Source organism: Kwoniella dejecticola, chromosome 10 (genome assembly GCF_000512565.2).
Source record: "Kwoniella dejecticola CBS 10117 chromosome 10, complete sequence".
NCBI classification, from domain to species: domain Eukaryota; kingdom Fungi; phylum Basidiomycota; class Tremellomycetes; order Tremellales; family Cryptococcaceae; genus Kwoniella; species Kwoniella dejecticola.
Genome location: NC_089310.1, coordinates 668,889 through 686,027, shown reverse-complemented (window position 1 = coordinate 686,027; position 17,139 = coordinate 668,889). Strand labels below are relative to the sequence as shown.

General features: G+C 47.6%; 6 protein-coding genes across 6 annotated transcripts; 2 read left to right on the top strand and 4 right to left on the bottom strand.

The window, feature by feature from the left end:
* Positions 1–262: 262 nt before the first annotated feature.
* On the bottom strand, positions 263–1,631 carry I303_107784 (uncharacterized protein; the record flags this gene model as incomplete). Its single annotated transcript, XM_018411053.1, has 2 exons — positions 263–952; positions 1,059–1,631. The coding sequence occupies 2 exons, from the start codon at positions 1,629–1,631 to the stop codon at positions 263–265; spliced, it is 1,263 nt and encodes a 420-aa protein (XP_018259721.1).
* Positions 1,632–4,080: 2,449 nt separating this feature from the next.
* On the bottom strand, positions 4,081–5,811 carry I303_107783 (uncharacterized protein; the record flags this gene model as incomplete). Its single annotated transcript, XM_065969663.1, has 9 exons — positions 4,081–4,236; positions 4,429–4,551; positions 4,646–4,665; positions 4,743–4,848; positions 4,923–4,941; positions 5,006–5,070; positions 5,134–5,178; positions 5,247–5,382; positions 5,585–5,811. The coding sequence occupies 9 exons, from the start codon at positions 5,809–5,811 to the stop codon at positions 4,081–4,083; spliced, it is 897 nt and encodes a 298-aa protein (XP_065825735.1).
* A 354-nt stretch (positions 5,812–6,165) lies between these two features.
* I303_107782 (uncharacterized protein) lies at positions 6,166–8,906 on the top strand (the record flags this gene model as incomplete). The annotated part of the gene is made up of 6 exons (XM_018411051.1): positions 6,166–6,775; positions 6,873–7,232; positions 7,308–7,572; positions 7,637–7,673; positions 7,739–7,942; positions 8,037–8,906. 6 exons carry the CDS (start codon positions 6,166–6,168, stop codon positions 8,904–8,906), a joined length of 2,346 nt encoding a protein of 781 aa, XP_018259719.1.
* A 393-nt stretch (positions 8,907–9,299) lies between these two features.
* Positions 9,300–12,485, bottom strand: I303_107781 (uncharacterized protein; the record flags this gene model as incomplete). Its single annotated transcript, XM_018411050.1, has 8 exons — positions 9,300–9,563; positions 9,676–10,239; positions 10,297–10,668; positions 10,739–11,176; positions 11,269–11,615; positions 11,692–12,102; positions 12,170–12,230; positions 12,303–12,485. The coding sequence occupies 8 exons, from the start codon at positions 12,483–12,485 to the stop codon at positions 9,300–9,302; spliced, it is 2,640 nt and encodes an 879-aa protein (XP_018259718.1).
* Positions 12,486–12,862: 377 nt separating this feature from the next.
* I303_107780 (uncharacterized protein) lies at positions 12,863–14,806 on the top strand (the record flags this gene model as incomplete). Its single annotated transcript, XM_018411049.1, has 5 exons — positions 12,863–13,577; positions 13,682–13,887; positions 13,997–14,397; positions 14,551–14,634; positions 14,710–14,806. The coding sequence occupies 5 exons, from the start codon at positions 12,863–12,865 to the stop codon at positions 14,804–14,806; spliced, it is 1,503 nt and encodes a 500-aa protein (XP_018259717.1).
* Positions 14,807–14,949: 143 nt separating this feature from the next.
* I303_107779 (diphthamide biosynthesis protein 1) lies at positions 14,950–17,058 on the bottom strand (the record flags this gene model as incomplete). The annotated part of the gene is made up of 7 exons (XM_018411048.1): positions 14,950–15,315; positions 15,412–15,655; positions 15,762–16,275; positions 16,374–16,442; positions 16,510–16,562; positions 16,651–16,786; positions 16,860–17,058. 7 exons carry the CDS (start codon positions 17,056–17,058, stop codon positions 14,950–14,952), a joined length of 1,581 nt encoding a protein of 526 aa, XP_018259716.1.
* Positions 17,059–17,139: the final 81 nt, after the last annotated feature.

Genomic DNA, 17,139 nt, shown 5'->3' with positions numbered 1-17,139 from the left:
GCTTAAAATGGGTACCCCGGATTGGCCATCATCGGATCAAAATAATCTAATCAAGCGTGCCTGACAATCCCATTGCTAGCGTTGCATGGAGTAGGGTGCACAGTTTCATATACATTTCGTTAATCATGTTTTATTTGTTGTTCACTCTATAATTTCTTCTGATCTCCTTGCAAGCATTTCCGCTCTCACAATATCAATTTAGGATCACCTGTATTTACTTCTCTTATGTGTCCTTCGCTTGAGGCTCAATCAAGTTCTAATCTCAAAGACCTAGCCCAATCAATCCTCTGCGTTCTGATGGGGTCGCCACCACTTCCACCTCATCGTCCACATCTCTATCACTACTGTCACTATCCATCATGAAAGTCAAAGATGGTTTCCTGGGTATGAAATCCATCATCTCCTTGTTCTCAGCATCATCAAGCTCTACGCGCAGACCCAACTCCAATCCCAATCCCAAGCCTACGGCATCTGTCGAAGGCTGATAAGCGAAATCAATCTCCATCTCGTGTTCCCCATCAGGATCGTCGTCCAGGAACGAGCGATTTCCATCCTCAAAGACGGGCGTATAAGCTTGCAGTGGTGCTTTGGGTATCGGAGCATCGATCGGCAGAGGCGGCGATTCGAATGGATCTGAGCGAGATACATTCATGGTCATTAACATGGTAGGTGGCCTCGTATCGTGCTGACGATGAGCTGGACCGTGTGTATTGCCGCGATGTAGTGTTGTTGCTACTGGAAATCGATACGAGTCGACATTCACTGATGGTCTTATATAGTCTTCATAAGGTGGGTAGTCTGATACTTGTGGCAATTCGCGGTGGGGCAATAAACCCGCTGTTAGGGGTGGCGAAGGCATATGTGTCGAATGATCCAGGCCCATCATCTGTTTGGCGGGAGGTTTGTCGAAATTCAACGGAGCTGGCTTTGGTCTACGATTGGCGGCGATGTTCTTTCATACTGGAGCATCAACAGAAGGCCGAAGATGAAAATGAGATATGTGAAACGCCACAGAGATTGGCAGTAAGAGAGTATGTTAGAGGAAAGAAACGACTTACAGGATCTTTCACACTTTTAGAAGTTAAGATTTTCCTCCCCTCGGTAGAGCTGCCCCTGGCTGCATCTTTGGGCGGTTTGAACTTTTTAGCTTTGGGTTCTTTCCGCCCAGTCTCAAAGATGAATTTGATCTCTCTTTGCGGCTGTGTTTGCTGTTGCTGTTGAAATCGATGTTGATGAGGTTGATAAGTGAAAGACGGCTGAGTGGCGGAAGAGGGAGAAACGATCGCCCCTGGCGGAGGGTACGATAAGGGATTACTGGTGAACGGCGGTGCAGTATACAGTGGCGGATGTCGCTCCCCTGGAGAGCGTTCCCGGCCACGGTCAGGGTTGCGGATGGACGGGTCATGGTACCGATGAGCATGCGCATGAGAGTAGGGGTACGGATAAGGGTGTTGTAGGGCAGAAGCGAAGATAGAAGGTAATGGTAACGGACATGGTGCGACATGCGAGAAAGGCGAGTTACCATTCTCGTTCGAGGGGTATTGTCGCTTGTTGTTCCTTGTATTCGAATTCGAATTCGTGTTCGTGACTGTGATTGTGCTCGTGTTTGTGTTTGTCGGGTGAGAGACCATTATATCATGTATGTTGAAAATGAGGAAGAAATATGTTCCGGCGGCGGGAATGGGTTGCTAATACTGTCATACCAGCCCGTAAGTATATATGTATGTATTGTAGAATCGAGTCGTCTGCCCGTGTGTTGTGTTGTATGCGGGTCCAAACAATAAATCATCCACTCATCAGGCTCCCTCCTGTTTCTAAACACACTCGAACACGACAGCTGCATCATGGGTCAAGCGAGCTTCTCACAGGGCGGAAATCTCCATCAAGTTCCCTTCCTCATCCTTTTCTGAATACGACTTTGACCAAGCACTGGAATCTGGGGGATGGTAGTCATACGCATTCTGTGGAAGAGACACTTACCTAATTCTGGTTTGCCAAGTCAAGTCAAAAGCTTCTTTTTTCTCTCTGTTACTGATGACGAATCCGAAATTCAAACTGAAAAAAGCCAGTAAAAGTAAAGTAAACACTCCAGTACTCCAATCTCGGGACAAAATCGTAGGTCTCGTGGATATCGATACGTGTCTAAGTGGATATCGATAAGGGCCTTTCACAAGCTTGCGAAATCAGACTAAGTAGGTTTTGCCTCGCTATAACACTACAAAATAGCCGAAGGACCGCACGGCACGAAGACTGATCCAGTCAACTTATCCTCTTCGGGATCAGCCTGATTAATGAGCGTGTGTCGAGTGGTGCTCGTCGTAATCTAATCTCTTACGTTATTTTTCTTTTCTTGTTTTTTCTTACGTTTTAGCTGTGGTTGACGTACTTGGGAGTACCTTTTGGCTTTTTTTTTCTGGATGTATTCGCCGATGGACCTGGAAAAGGAGGTTTAAGGTTGGGTTTCCAAGTCTGGAGTCTGTGGTCCCAGGTCTTTGTCGAGTCGGGTCGTCTAGGCCGGATCCGCTGGAGCAGTATGGAATATGAAATAGATAGATGATCGTCCGTCGTTATCGTTGGTTTTCTCGTTGTCGTAGTCGTGGTCGTTACTTATCGTTAGAATACCGTATACTACAGAATATATTATATGCGCAAAACGAGAATGAAAAGTGATTATAGAATATTATACGCCTTGTAAACACGTCCGGATTATAGGAAAATAGTATGATTACTATCAAGTGTCAGTATCGATTAATGGATGAGAGGGAAGGAAGCTTGTATATATGTATGTATGGTGTATGGCGTATGAAGATGAAAATGATATACCGTATACCTAATGTTCGAAATACGCCAATGGCTTTTCGTCGATCTTAGCGTTAGTGTCAAATCAGTTCAGATCAGGTCAGGTCAGGTCGGTTCAGTTTACAGATGTTTCACAAGCCTCCTTCATTTTGGTAGAGATAAAAAGCAGGATTTTAGCTTTAGCTTCGTTGGCGGGATCGTGCGTCCACCTGTACAGTACCGTCAGAATTTGAATTGAGAGTTGATGTCTCACATGACTCGATCACGCCTCTTCTTTTGTCCAGCTTCTCAAGCTCAAGCTCAAGCTCTCGAGCAAGCTTTCGAAACGGCCGACCCTGATTGGATGTTCGGTGAAGTACGTATACGTGTAGGTAGATCAGTTGCGTTATCATTTCTAAAAGAAAAAAAGCAAAAAAGAGATAAAAAAGCCACACTCTAAAAAAACTGAATCTGATAGTACGATTACGATTACGATTACGATGACGATTAAACTTAGGCTTAGGTTTTCTCTTTCCTCTTTCAAAGTGGACAGAAAAAGGGCCGCAGCGCTTACGACTTCAGAGACGATCCAAGAACGGTAAATGCACAAATACACAATCAGATGATAAAATCATACTGCCATGAGCAGATCTTATCACCACATACTGGGACTGTATACACATGTGCGGCGCATAGATTCCAGCTCTGTTCGTTGTTTTCTAATGTTCCTTTTTTTCTTCCCAAACTTCTCCTGACGCCAAGGCTGAAAGAAATCATACAGGCACCCTTTAATTGACATGGTGTGTCTTCCTCAAACACAGGCTCTACCATTTTTCATGCTTGCTGGACCGGAGTCTCGAGGAATTGAGGAACAGGGCGTGAGCGTGCGGAGCAGAGTGGTAAGTCAGTCACCAGAATCTTTCACGAGGCCAAGGACGAGTTCTGCTCCACATGCCAGCCCCTAGCCAGCGGGGTCATTCGGTAGAACACATGTTTGTACGTACTTCCCAATGAGGACAAATGCCTTTTATTTGGTCACGAAGATTCACTAGCAATTACTAACATTCAGGGCCCATTGGCTGTTCCAGCGGAAACGTCTCTGCTAAAAGTATCAACTAGGCAATTTCCGCATACCGAATCACTCTGTACCGTGGCATCCCGTAGCAAGCTATCAGAGAATGTGAGGTATGGATATGAATATGAATATTGCATGATATTGCATTATGTACACTAGCTCAAATTCCAGCCAAGAGACTCGGTCCCATCACCCGACACTGATTCCTTCGGAAGCTCGGAAGTAAACTAGATGACATCTTCCATTCTAACGCCCAGATTCTTGTTGACGTCCAGACCCATTTGTCGTCGTTTAGCAATTTCAGTACGCTCAGCCTCGACTCGTCGCAGTTCCGCTATCTTCTCTTTAGACAAGAATGAGTCTTGTTCTTTCGGTGCCGACGACTAGAAAATTGTATAACGGCAGGTCAGTTGTCATGTGCTCTCTGCTGGACCCGTCGGTGGCAATCCGGCCTAGAGCGGCTCTAAGGAAACCGAGTATTTTGGCTTGTGGAGCAATGAGAGAGGTACAAGGGAGTCCGTGTTGGGATGTCTGCGGGAACGAAGGAACAAGGGGATTGATCAATGAGAACTTACTCTGAGACTAGAGCTATGCGCTTTCATATCCGCCAATGGATCGTATCCGCCGCTTTCATCAGGTAATGTTTGGCCTGAACGGATCATGTTCATCTTGAGCTCGAATTTGGCCATGTCGTAATACTATCAACAGGTAACAGAAGTAATCAGCTACCAGAGTCCGCCATCCACATGCCTGATGGTAGTTAGATTCGCTCGGAGGCGTTCTATCACTGACCTTTTCATGCGGCAAAGTCGCTGTTTGTGAGTACGATAATAGTCAGCTAGGATATGATGGGTAGCGCCTGGAGCGAGACTGCCAGGAAAATACTGACCGGTATTGTAATCCTCAACAAAAACAGCGAACTCTTTCTTGGTGCGCTCTTTCGAGATGGTCTCAGGATTGATCTTTCGTTCTTCTACTAGCCAAGCTCGGAATTCCTGCAATCAAACGAGTAAGGATTCGTCAATGAAAACCCCAAATAGCAAGATCCTGTCTCTGAGCAATTACATACAGAGTCCTTCTTGGGCAGACTGCGGACGATGATAATCAGCACAAGCGTCATCAAATCCTGCGAAAAAGCATTGCAGCGCTCACTCGATCTCAGAAATCAGACCATATTGTCCCCATTGGGCAGTGGAAGAAGCTGTGCCTTTCCTCTTCTGGATGATTCAAAGTATCAGCATGTACTACTGCCAGCATGTGTACAGAGCTGCAATACTCACTTTTTCTTTCTTGGCTTTCTTCTTCTCCTTCCTACGTCTTCGTTCCTAATGAATTGCGAAGATCAGCCTTGTCCCAGTCCCAACGCAAATTAGCTTCTGGAGCTTATGCTGACCTCCTTATCTTCCTTTTCTCTCCTACGTTCCTTCTCCTTTCTCTTTCTCCTTCGTCGTCTCTCATCTTCGCTATCGCTTTCGCCGCTTGATGACTCAGAGCTTGACGAACTTGAGCGCGAGGTCGATCGCCTTCGCCTATGTTTCGAGCTTCTGTGCGACCTTGATTTGTCTTCTTTATCTTCGCGATGCCGGCGAGAAGGAGATCGCGATCGTGAGCGAGAACGACTTGCGGATGTCAGCTTGGTCCGTAATACAAAGGACAAAGGAGGTGTACTAATTGCTTAGAACGAACTGTTGCTGAGAAGAATTCTCGCTCTGATCAGAAAAGTATATTCACCTGTCTCTGTCACGGTGACTCCTATGTCTATCTCTATCTCTATCTCTGTCTCTATCGCGATCTCTGTTCCGGTCCCTGTCTATGTCGCGTCTGTTGCGGTCATCATCGCGTTCTCGACGTTCCGAGCGAGAATGATGCCTGTCTTCGTCCCTATCACGATTTCGATCGCGACTTCGGTCTGGCCTATCTCCCTCCTCGGAACGGTGTGAGCTTCTTGTATCGTCCATATTGTTCGAGTTGCGTTCTTAGAACGCGATGCTTGCCTCGGAGTGCTTTTTTCCAAGGGGTCAGAGGGTCATCCTGGTAGAAAGACTGACGGAAGGATGGACCCGGAGTATATAGGCGGAGAGCTGGCACTGATGACGACGGGATCAAATACCACTCGCTCTTAAAAGTGGAGGGATGTGATGTTGACAAGCTACTCGCCTAAATACCGGTAGATCCTTGAGCATCTTGCTTGAATCCATCAATATACATGGTCGACCAGGGCTCATAAAACAGGGGACAGACAGCCGACAGTCAGGCCTATAGTAGTCGCCTTCTGTGTCGACGCACTAGCTCAGACACATCCACCGAACAGGATGGAATACGATCCGTCCTCTCAAGCTGGACCTTCAACATACAATTCTACGCCCTTTTCAGCTTCAGCCGAGACGCCATGGTCAGCAGATTATTCTTCAGCGTTACCACCCATAGCAGAAAGCACCAGCTACTCTGCCCCAGGCGCAACAAATGGCTTTACGCATGCTCCCGAGATCCCGACTAGCGGGAGAGGATCGAGAGGCAGAGGTCGCGGCCGAGGGAGAGGTAGGGGATCAAGGGGCGGGAGGGGTTCAAGAGGCTCAAGAGGAGGCGGAGGGATGAGATCTTCCACGAGAATATCAGAGAGGGCCGTTGCAGAAGGTGAAAAAGCCAATCAGATGAAAACGAAATTGAAGTTGAGTTTCAACAAGCTATCGAAAGGTAATGCTGGAGAAAGCAGTAATGGGAGATTCAATTCTTTCCTGGGCGAATATGATAGAGAATTAGATGAGAATCCGGATGATCCGATAAATTTCGAAGAACACTTCATACTTCGTGTTCCGAAAGACATCGCCGAGGGTAATGCCAAGCATGGGATACCTATTGGGTTGAGGGAGATGATCAAAGGCAAAGGGAAGGATCTCGAAAATGTAGAGTTCAAGTTTTTAGGTGCGTGACTTACAGCTTGCAATCTCTGACCCCTTAAGGTCCTCATCGACTATCAGAGTGACTTGCATTCAGACTGATTGAAGAAATGGAACATTAGATTCTCGTCGAGCCTCATTCAAATTCAGCAACAACCTATATCCTGCCAAACTGGTGGATCTGCCCAATATAATAGAATCCCAGAAAACGGTCGATAATCGACATCTGTTCAAGATAGGCGATATATCTCAGATGCTGGTCATTGACCCAGATGCTAAAATGGTCAAGGATGAAAATGAAATAACGTCCGTTCCCCTCAAGATCGATGAATACATTTGGCCTCATGGTATAACACCGCCAATGCGACATGTGCGGAAAAGACGGTTCAGGAAAAGGCTGAGCAGAAGAGCTATCGAAGTTGTCGAAGAGCAAGTCGAAGATCTCCTTAAGAAAGATGGAGAAAGTGAAGAGCACAGCTATGGTGAGTGAACGTATCCATCTCATGGGGACTTGGCTACTCACCGATGACTAATCGGTCTACTTTGCATGATTGCAGACTTGATTGATATGCATCCGGATCCCGAAGTGGCCGATCAGTACTATATAGATTATGATCCGAACGCGACCCACTGGTATAATCAAGAATCGGGATCGGAATTCGGATACGGAGAAGGAGGATACGATGATCCTGGCTCAGTGACTGCCTCTCAGATGGAAGACTGGGAAGGCGATTACGGGACTGACATGGGTGACGACGGAGAAGGTGGCGAGGAAGGGGACGAGGACGGTGACGGTGAAGAAGAGGATGGGACGCTCGATCAGTACGTCTTATCGCATCAACGGAGTCATCCTGCTTGCGAAGCTAATGTATAAAATGATGATTAGGGAGCTGGCTGCTGCGCTTATGGAAGAGATGGAAGGCGTGAGTGTTCTTGCGTTCGCACGTGATATCTGGTTGATTGACTAACTCTGTCCACCGTCATGTAGTCTGATGGCTCAGAACGGTCAGAAGATGAAGATCGTTCCGGATCGGATGACGATGACGAAGACGAGGGAGACAAGTCGGAAGAAGACGACGAGACGATCGAGAAGCGCGCAAAGATCAAGCAATTCACGAATGAGATCAAAGCCCTGGAAGCTGCTATTGAGAAGAAGCGAGCTGGTTTCGTTGGTGGTAATCCCATCATGATGGTGAGTAAAAGTAACAATCACCCTTTACCATATGCCGCTCTTTCTCTTCGTGCCCATGTGCGGAGGTCGAGCTGACTGATTGCCATGTCCGCAGAAACGATTTGAAGAGACCATCTCAGGCTTACAAGCTGATGTCCAAGCTAAGATCGCCTCGAGGCAGACACTGCAAGATGAGCTTGGCAAAAGCGACGAGTCTGCCCATCCGATTGATGGTAGTGCAGCCGGTGAAGCAGGAGCGCAAAACGATGCGGACAATGAGGACGAAGACGCCGACGCCGACGCCGATGCTGATGGAGAAGAGGACGAGATGGACGTCGAAGGTGACGGTGACGGTGAAGGAAGCACGCCGATGGCGAAGCGGACGGCCGAGAGAGGATCGTCAGCACCCTATTCGGACGAAGATGACTTGTTCGGGGACGATGATGAGGATGACGAAGATGGCAATGATCAGGAAGATGCAGATGCAGATGCAGACGCAGAGGGGGAAGGAGACGGAGAAGGAGGTGAAGGGGACGATCAAGGTCAAGGCGGACTGGTGGGCGAGAACGAAATGGAAGATGAGATGTCCCGGCTCTTAGCTGCGGAACTAGATACACTGGATCAAAGTGCACTAGACGAAGTCCCTCGAACACCGGACGCTCAAGCTGCCGAATTGGCATACAATCAGAATACCCATGAACAGGAAATGCTGAATAATCAAGCTGCGACTAATGCGTTGGACGATCTGACCAACATGGCTGTTGGTGTCGGCGAGGGCGAAAGTGGTAATGGAATTGGGAATGGGTTTGATGCGGATGATTTCTCACAATTTAATTTCGACATGAACAATCATATTACGGCGCCTAACAGGAATCCGAATGCGAATGCCTTTGTGGAAGGTGGAGTGGGAAGAAGGCGGCTTGCCAGTGGGATGGGGCAAGATGAAGGGTCAAGCGATGATTCGTCAGATGAAAGTGATGATTAGGTGAAGCGTAGTAGGTGGAATACCATGTCTTGTCATCTTGTAGGAACCAAAGTCACAGAAAAGAGGGGAACTTTTTCTGACGTGTTGTATTACAATGACAATTCAAAGGACATCGATAGTCAGTCCATTAGTTTATCTGTATCATGTCAATGTAGTCAATTTGACGCAGACGCAAACGCAATCACGAACAGTCGCATAATCGAAGTACCGATTCCCAATGTGATCTGTGATTCCGAATGATGTCTCGGCTTACTCTTCATGGTTCACAAATGGGCGCTTGCTGCACCTGAAGGCCTGCCAAGGTCCAAACGAAAGATCAATATACTCATGAGCAATGGCCCGTCGAGCAGATATGCATACATTGTACTGTCCAACACGCTGATTTGCATCAGACTACGATGAACTCTGTAACAACCTCAAAGCCAAAGCTTCATCGTCCTCCAAAGCACCTCCCTTATCCTTGTTCTCATCCGAGTCAACGTCATTCTTGAACTTGTTCTTCCTCTTCTTACTATCCCTCCTTTCCGGCTCAGGTGACGGAGAATCGTTCATAATACTCCTCTCGTCATCCGAGTACGGCACACCATCATCATCTCCACCTCCAAGGTACGCTACGGGTCCACCTTCCTCATCATCACTCATCATTTCTTGACGGGCCTGTGAGACAAGACAAAACGAATTTATCGTCAATGAATAATCTCAGGGACCAGAATAAGTTTCTTGAAGAAAACCCAAGAGCAGAAAAACGGTTGAAACAGCTCAAACTCACCTCCTTCTCCCTTTCTTTCCTCTTCCTCTTCAATTCCATCTTCTTCTCCCTCGCTACGGCTTTATCAACCTCGTTCGCGATCTTCATCCTCTCCCTTTGCGCCGCCAAGAACTCTTGCCTCTTCTGCTCATTCGCAAAAGTACTTTCCAGATCTTTACCAGTCTCGTAGAAGTTCCTCGATTCTCCAGTCTCTTCGTCGAAAATCAATTTTTCACCTAGAGGACCATTCTTCAGTTTGTTCTTCTTCGAAATTAGGGCTTTCTGTTTCCTCTTCGAAAGATCTTCAACCGACACCAATGGTTCTGCGTCTCCTCTAGCGGCCTTCGAGGAAGTATCCGCTTTACCTTCTACAGCTTTGACTAATTCATCATTGTCCGCGTCGGATCCTTCGTCTCCTGACAAGGCATGATCCTTCCGTGCTAGTGTAAATACATCATCGTTATCTTCGTCGTCCTCGCCGTCCTCACGAGAGACAAGCGCAGTATAATGCGGTGTGAGGATAGATTGGTTCTTCCGCTCAAACATTCGGTCGTATTTCGTTCGGACGGCAGGAGCAGAATTAGGCTAATTTCACGATAATCAGCTTTCTAATCGCAATTCTTCGAGATAGACACAACATACCTTAGCAACAGAAGACGTCTCGCTTTCACTTCCACTAGCCTCGCTTTCTTCACTGTCTTCAAGATCTTGACCCTCCTCGTCCTCCTCGCTCTCCGTGGCATCGCCTTCCTCATCTTCGTCATTCTCCGCATCAGATTCCTCATCACTTCCCACCACGGCCCTTTCTTCAATCTCCTCCACTGCCTCTGCCTCTGGCTCTACATCCTTCTTTGTGCCACCTCGAACCTTCGCAGCTTTCTGCTCGGCGAATTTGATCTGTGGTGCACCGGGCAGTCCCATACTTTCTGCGAAGGCTTCAGCGGGAAGATCAGACAGCTTGAAGACCGATTTATCCTTTTGGATATGCACAGCCTTCATATAACTTATAAATGCCTATCAGATTCCAATATCATGCTATCAGCTTGGAAATGATTTGGTGTCCGCGCAAGAAGGGGTGACTCACCCTTTGGCCGAGGTATTTGATTTCTGGTTCTCGGAAAGCGAAATTCTGCATTTGCTGTTTCAAATTACCCATCTTGCTCTCCTTGATCTTGATCTTCTTCACCTCGATCATTTTCTCTTTCCACCGATTCAACATCCCTTCCTCCTCTGACGGACAAAGGAAAGTCAAAGCATGTCCACCAGCTTGATATCTTGCTGTCCTTCCAATCCTGTGTATGTAGGTGTCCACATCGTCCGGACAATCAAGCTGAATCACCCAGTCGACAGCGGGAAAATCTAATCCTCGAGCAGCTACATCCGTACAGATCAATAAAGCGTGTTTAGAGGTCGAGTATTTTTGGAAGATCGACAGACGGGTTGGCTGTTTTTGTTTACCGTGCAGATGCATCAAGGGAAGACCCGGGTGTAGTCTTCTGAATGTCTCGAAAATAAAGCGGACCTATTCCACAGCACAGAATACATCAATACATTGTTGTACACCCAACCGATATAGTGCGCCATACTTGCGTCTGTTATGGAAAAAGGGCTCACCTGTTTACCAGAAGTAACGAACACGATCCCCTTCATCTTGAGATGACTTTTCACGAATCCCCACAGGGTATCTAGCTTCCTCTCCAATCCAACGACAGCATAGAATTGCTCCAAATTTGATGGTACTACGCCTTCTTCTCCCGCCTTATTACAGTTGATATATTCAGGTTGGTAAAGCGATAATTTGGCTAATGAAGCTAGATCTTTCGTTTGCGTGGCGGAAAACAACAGTGTCTGGCAATTCGGTTTTGTGCCGGGCAATTGTGTTCCGGGGGAGAAGTGACCGATAATCGCTCTCAGAGCAGGTAAGAATCCTAAGTCCAGTAATCTGTCCGCTTCATCCAAGACTACAGTATTGTACATCAATCAGCTCAGATTCACAAGCCGAGGATTCCTAAGCCGGGACAGGATCGATGGACTTACCTAATACTTTGACTCCCGACGACTCGAACCCAACAGTACTATCCAGATGCTGTAGCAGTCTACCGGGCGTGGCAATCAAGATGTTCATCCTTCCCAAACGCTCCTGTTCCTCTTTGAGGGGTTTCCCACCGATGACCAATCCCGCAGAGAAGTTGTGGTATTTTCCGATATCTCTAAGCTGATTGAACGTCTGCACTGCCAATTCTCTGGTTGGGGATATCACCACTGCACCAAGTCCGTCCATTGGACCCCATTTATCTAAGTAGAGCCTTTCCAACATCGGTATGAGAAATGCTAATGTCTTTCCGGATCCAGTTTTGGCCGATCCTAATAGGTCTTGACCTCGCAGAGCGGGCGGTATGGCAAGCTGTTGGATCGGTGTAGGATTGAGGAAATGACTAGATTTGAGACCTGCATGGGCAGTGTCAGCAGGGTATAATTGTAGCAAATGCATATGAATTTTGTGAGCTCGACTTACCCTTGAGCGTTCGGGACGATAGAGGCAATTCATTGAAGACCGATATCTCTGCTGGCGGGATCTGTGAAGAAGTCAGGCCATAAGGGTTATCCTACACCTCATGAATGTAGTCGAGGGGCGAGACAAAGCTTACCCAGCTATCGACCTTGATTTGTAGCTCTTTCAGCTCTTCATCGATTTTATTCCGTTTGGCTTGATTCGACTTCAAACGAGGTTGAGCTGGTTTACCCTTGCCGCCTCTGCCTTTGGGCCTTTGACCTTGTCCTTGGCCTTGACTCGTCTTCGAGGAAGACGCTTTGTTATCGACGAACGCCATGTTGAATCACCTCTCACTGTGAATGCAATCAAGTAGGAATATGTTGCGCTTTGACAAATAGACCATTGGCCATATGTCAACAGAAAATGTTGTAGCTCTCATTCTTGCCGAGTGATCAAGAAGCTCAACTTTGAAAATATCTAAAATGACCACGTGGAAACGTGCCTGACGACCACGGGATGAACAATGAAATCACCGTGGGAAAGCTGAATATGTCGTCATGTCAATGTTCAGCTGAGACGCGTTGTGGAGGTCGAGGATGGACCCGATCGACCTCGTAAGAAGGAGACAGACGACGAAGAGCTTGTGCAGATCTCCAACACTCACGCCGAGAGGAAGCTCAAGCGACAGAACAGGAGACCTGTGACATTTTAGCAATGGCTAAAGCCAAATCGATGTCTACTCCGACGGGAGCTCGCAGCTCTCCCAGAATCTCAGCAGCAGCTTCCGCCAAGTCCACCCCGTCACGCTCAGCAAAGAAACCAAATACCTCGACGCCTCTACGAAACTCCGCCAGGTCGGCTGCCACACCGACGAAGAAGGGAGGAAAATGGATAGAGAAGTCAGCTAAGACTTCGCCGTACTTCTCGAAAACCAAAGGCAAGGCCAAGCCGAAAGGAAAGGCTAAAACCACAGCCAAACCTTCAACCAGGATACAACAGAACGACGAGGACGATGAAGACTCTCCCACGGGACTGACTGAATCTGAACCTTCTTCAACGGAGGACGAAGGGTCTGAAGACGATTTCGTAGCTTCTTCAGAGGACGAAGCTGAGGTCGACGAGCCAATCGATGATGATTCAGAGGACGAAGATGGGTCAATCGATTCGGATTTCCTGGATGAACCGAAATCCAAGACCAAGAAAAGGAAATCGATCTCGAGTAGTGGGAACACAAAGTCTGCCAAGAAAGCCAAATTGCATAAATCTCCGCACACGCACACGCATACGCACAAGCAGAACCGTGATAAATCGCACACTAGGATAGAAGGGTACGAGGACGAAGATGAAGATGATGAAGACGAGGAGATCGAGTTGGAAGAGGGTCAAGAGATTGCCGGAAGGATATATCCTGCGCCCAAAACAGGTCAAGGTGAGTTCTACTTTCGATGTATCAGTCGAACATAGACATCACCGCCGATGCATCCTTCATGATACAATATGTACTGACCGAGGGATTGCCGCCTTTATGCGTAGTGCCTCCCGGAAGGATATCTCAGAACACCTTGAACTTCCTCAAGAATTTGCAGATCCCCGAAAGGAACGATCGCGAGTGGTTCCGTTCGCACGAGCCTGCATTCCGCCAAGCGGAGAACGAGTGGAAAGCCTTCGTCGGGACTGTCCAGCTTAAATTCCATGAAGCAGATGACGAGGTGCCCATTTTACCTCCGAAGGATATTATCGTGAGTCAGTCTCAATCTCCTCTCTCACGCTTGCTACCGGCAAGCAATCGCTATGGGCATGCTGCGAATCAATGCAGCTGACCAATGAAACGTGCATCGTGGATGGCAGCACCGGATATATCGGGACGTACGATTCTCATCTGACAAAACACCGTACAAACGCAATTTCTCCATGTCCACCTCTCGAGGCGGGCGCAAAGGCATCTGGGCAGCATACCACTTATCCATCTCGCCCAACAATAAAAGTCTACTAGCGTGTGGGGTGTGGCAACCCGGTAAAGACGAATTAGCCCTTATACGCCATCGTCTGCTCGCCAGCCCTCAACAGTTCAGAGATTGTATCAGTGCGCCAGACTTCGTGCGGTTATTCGGAGAGGCGAAGGATAAGAAGGGGAAAAGACAGAATGTGTTTGGGAATGATGATGCCCTCAAAGTGGCTCCGAAGGGGGTAGAGAAGGATCATAAGGATATTGATCTTTTGAAGTTGCGCAGTATAGCTGTGGTCCACCAGTGAGTTTATCTGCCATTCAAACGAATCTCAACTTCATTCTCGTTCTCAATCTCGTATCCATCCTCGTAACTATTTCAGCAAACGCAATCGAGCCTAGTATGGTTCAGCAGACTGGGAGCTTGCGCTGACAATGTTTCGGGACTATTCTTCAGCTTCACGGACGAACAGGTCATTGCGAAGGACTTCCAAGAGCAGCTGTACGATGTATTGGTAGTCATGCGACCGTTTGTCAGGCTGTAAGTCCAAGTGTCTTTTTCAGCCATGCTAAGTCGTCAAGACCGTTATCTGACCTATTCCCACGAATTTCACAGATTGAACGATTACGTCTCACTGCCACAGGACAACGCAAATGCAGATGACGACGCTGGTGATGTTGGAGACGAAGAAGAAGATGATCAAGAGGAATAAAGAGTATTGTACATTATTTGTACTTCTACTTGCCTGTATTCGTCATCAGGAAATGTCTGATCATCGATTAGTCATGCATATGAAGTATAATACATAATGTTATACAACCATGCAAATTGAACCTAGGTCGTCTTGGCTTCAATTCAGGCTTTGACCTTGTGTCGAGGTGTCCAAGGTCCAAGACTGTTATCACTATAAAAATCCATCGGATAATCCCCTTCGCCCTGTTCTTCCGCTTTGACTCTCCCCTTTATATTTAACGGTACTGCGTGAGCGAGGTCCAATCCACCCCATCCCCTCACCCTTCCGCTGGCTACACTAGCTTCGTACGGACTCAGCAGAGGCCGCGAGAACGCATACCCCCAATCTATCGATAGTCTGGGACAAGAAGTCTGTATGAACGTCGAGATCTCCTCATGCGAGAACAACGAGAGTTTCAGCGGTGACAGCTCGGAGAGTAAGATCAAGAGGGGCGGTATTGAGTCGGGAGGCAGAGTTGATGTAATCGACTAGACCAGTTTAGATGGACAATCAGCATCGTCACCTTATTGAATAATCTAAAGGAAAGAAAAGTAAATGGAGGCAGAGGGGATGATATAACCCACCTTCAATACACTAAGACTACCTTGTCTGCCTAAGGTACCCAACAACACCGCCCAACTACCACTACCTTTCTCCACCAAGCCCTTGCGAGCAGTCTTGACCGCTTCGCCTCGGATCCCTCTCATCTCCGTGTGCTCGTACGTCTCTCGAGTAAATTTCTTGGAGTATGGGTCGTATCGGAATGCAGGGACTGTGGGGTTGGCTATCATTATGGATTCCAGGTGAAATCGACCGTCTCCGACATATCTGTATTGACGCAGGTTGTGAGTCAGCCATGCACGCAACAATGAGTAGTATGCACAGTAAGGTAAGATGTGATCCTGAACATAAAGGGCTCGAACCAAAAACTCACATTAAACCATCCACATCCTTCAACTTCGGAGCCGTACATCCTAACACTTCCCCAGGAGATAGAGGCCGGACTTGAGGGATAGTAACTTCGTACTTCCCGCGCCACACACCTATTTCACCTTTATTCACCTTCAAAAGTGCCCCGTCCTTCTCTTCCTTCGATGGATCGACCTCGTCTGGAGGAGGCATAGCTTTGTCCAGATCGTCCCGTAGATTTTGTATGGAAGCTACGAACTGGATCGTAGAGACTAATGCTAATCTCGTCGGAAGATCCTCTTCCTTCACGTCTTCTGCGTGTATGGTGTCGGTACGTTTCTGATCCCGTTGATCCGATTCTTCTAGGGTTATGGGCACAGCTGCGCCCGGTTCAGCTTCTCCAGCGCCCAAGATTAGTCGTCTGAAGGATTCTCTGCTCGAAGGGAAGTTGCGCCGGACAGATAGGCAGAGATGGGTTGTATCGATCGCTATTTCGACGAAGATGTATAACGTCTTCAAGGTCGTCTGGGAGACCGGTACTACGGGCCAGAGTTGAGCATGCGTGCAATATGAGGGTGTCCTTCTATCTCGACATGAGAACCAGAGTAATAATGCTGATTGGAAATTCGTGACTCACTCAAACAAGAATGACCATAATGCACAATCATCTCAGCGCCCATCTCCTTGGCCGTATAATCGTCGATACCTAGTCGGAATCCATGTTTCAGCTTCCTTCTCTTGGCATGGTGGTAGATGATAAGTGCGAGACTTACAGCATGCACCATACGTGACATCAGCTAACAACATCGGTAAAGCCCCAGTAAATCTACGTTGGCATTAGCGTTAATCATCATCGCCAGCACAGACTGGTGAATGTTTCTTCAGTAGTAGGGAATAAGGGGAATCGAACATACGTTTCAATGATATCCGCGATTGCACAACCATACATCATCAAACCCTCAGGCATTTGCAGCGCTACTGACTTGACCCCATCTCGGCGTATGTGATGTATCGTCTTATGAATCTCGAAATTGTAATTGCCAGGCAGACCTAGCGGATCGCAGATTACATCAGGCTGGATCCTATGCATGAGCCAATAGCACGTGAGATCTGGGCACCTTACCTTTGATAGCCGCATTCAGATGAGGGTCATTCAATATATCATCCGGAACTTGGTTGGCGACTTTTCGTATGGGAGTTCGAGAGGAGGAAGGCTTCGAACTTCCTACAAATCTCTTTCGGGGTTTGGGCTTGCTACCTGATGCTTCCGATGTGTTCTGGGTGCCTTTTGTGGGCTTGTCTATACCTTCCACGGCGTCCATCTTGCTTGGTGCGCTTCTTCTGGGTGATATATCTCTAAAGTGAAGGTATGCTTTGTTTGGGGGAGATGCAGGATTGTCTCT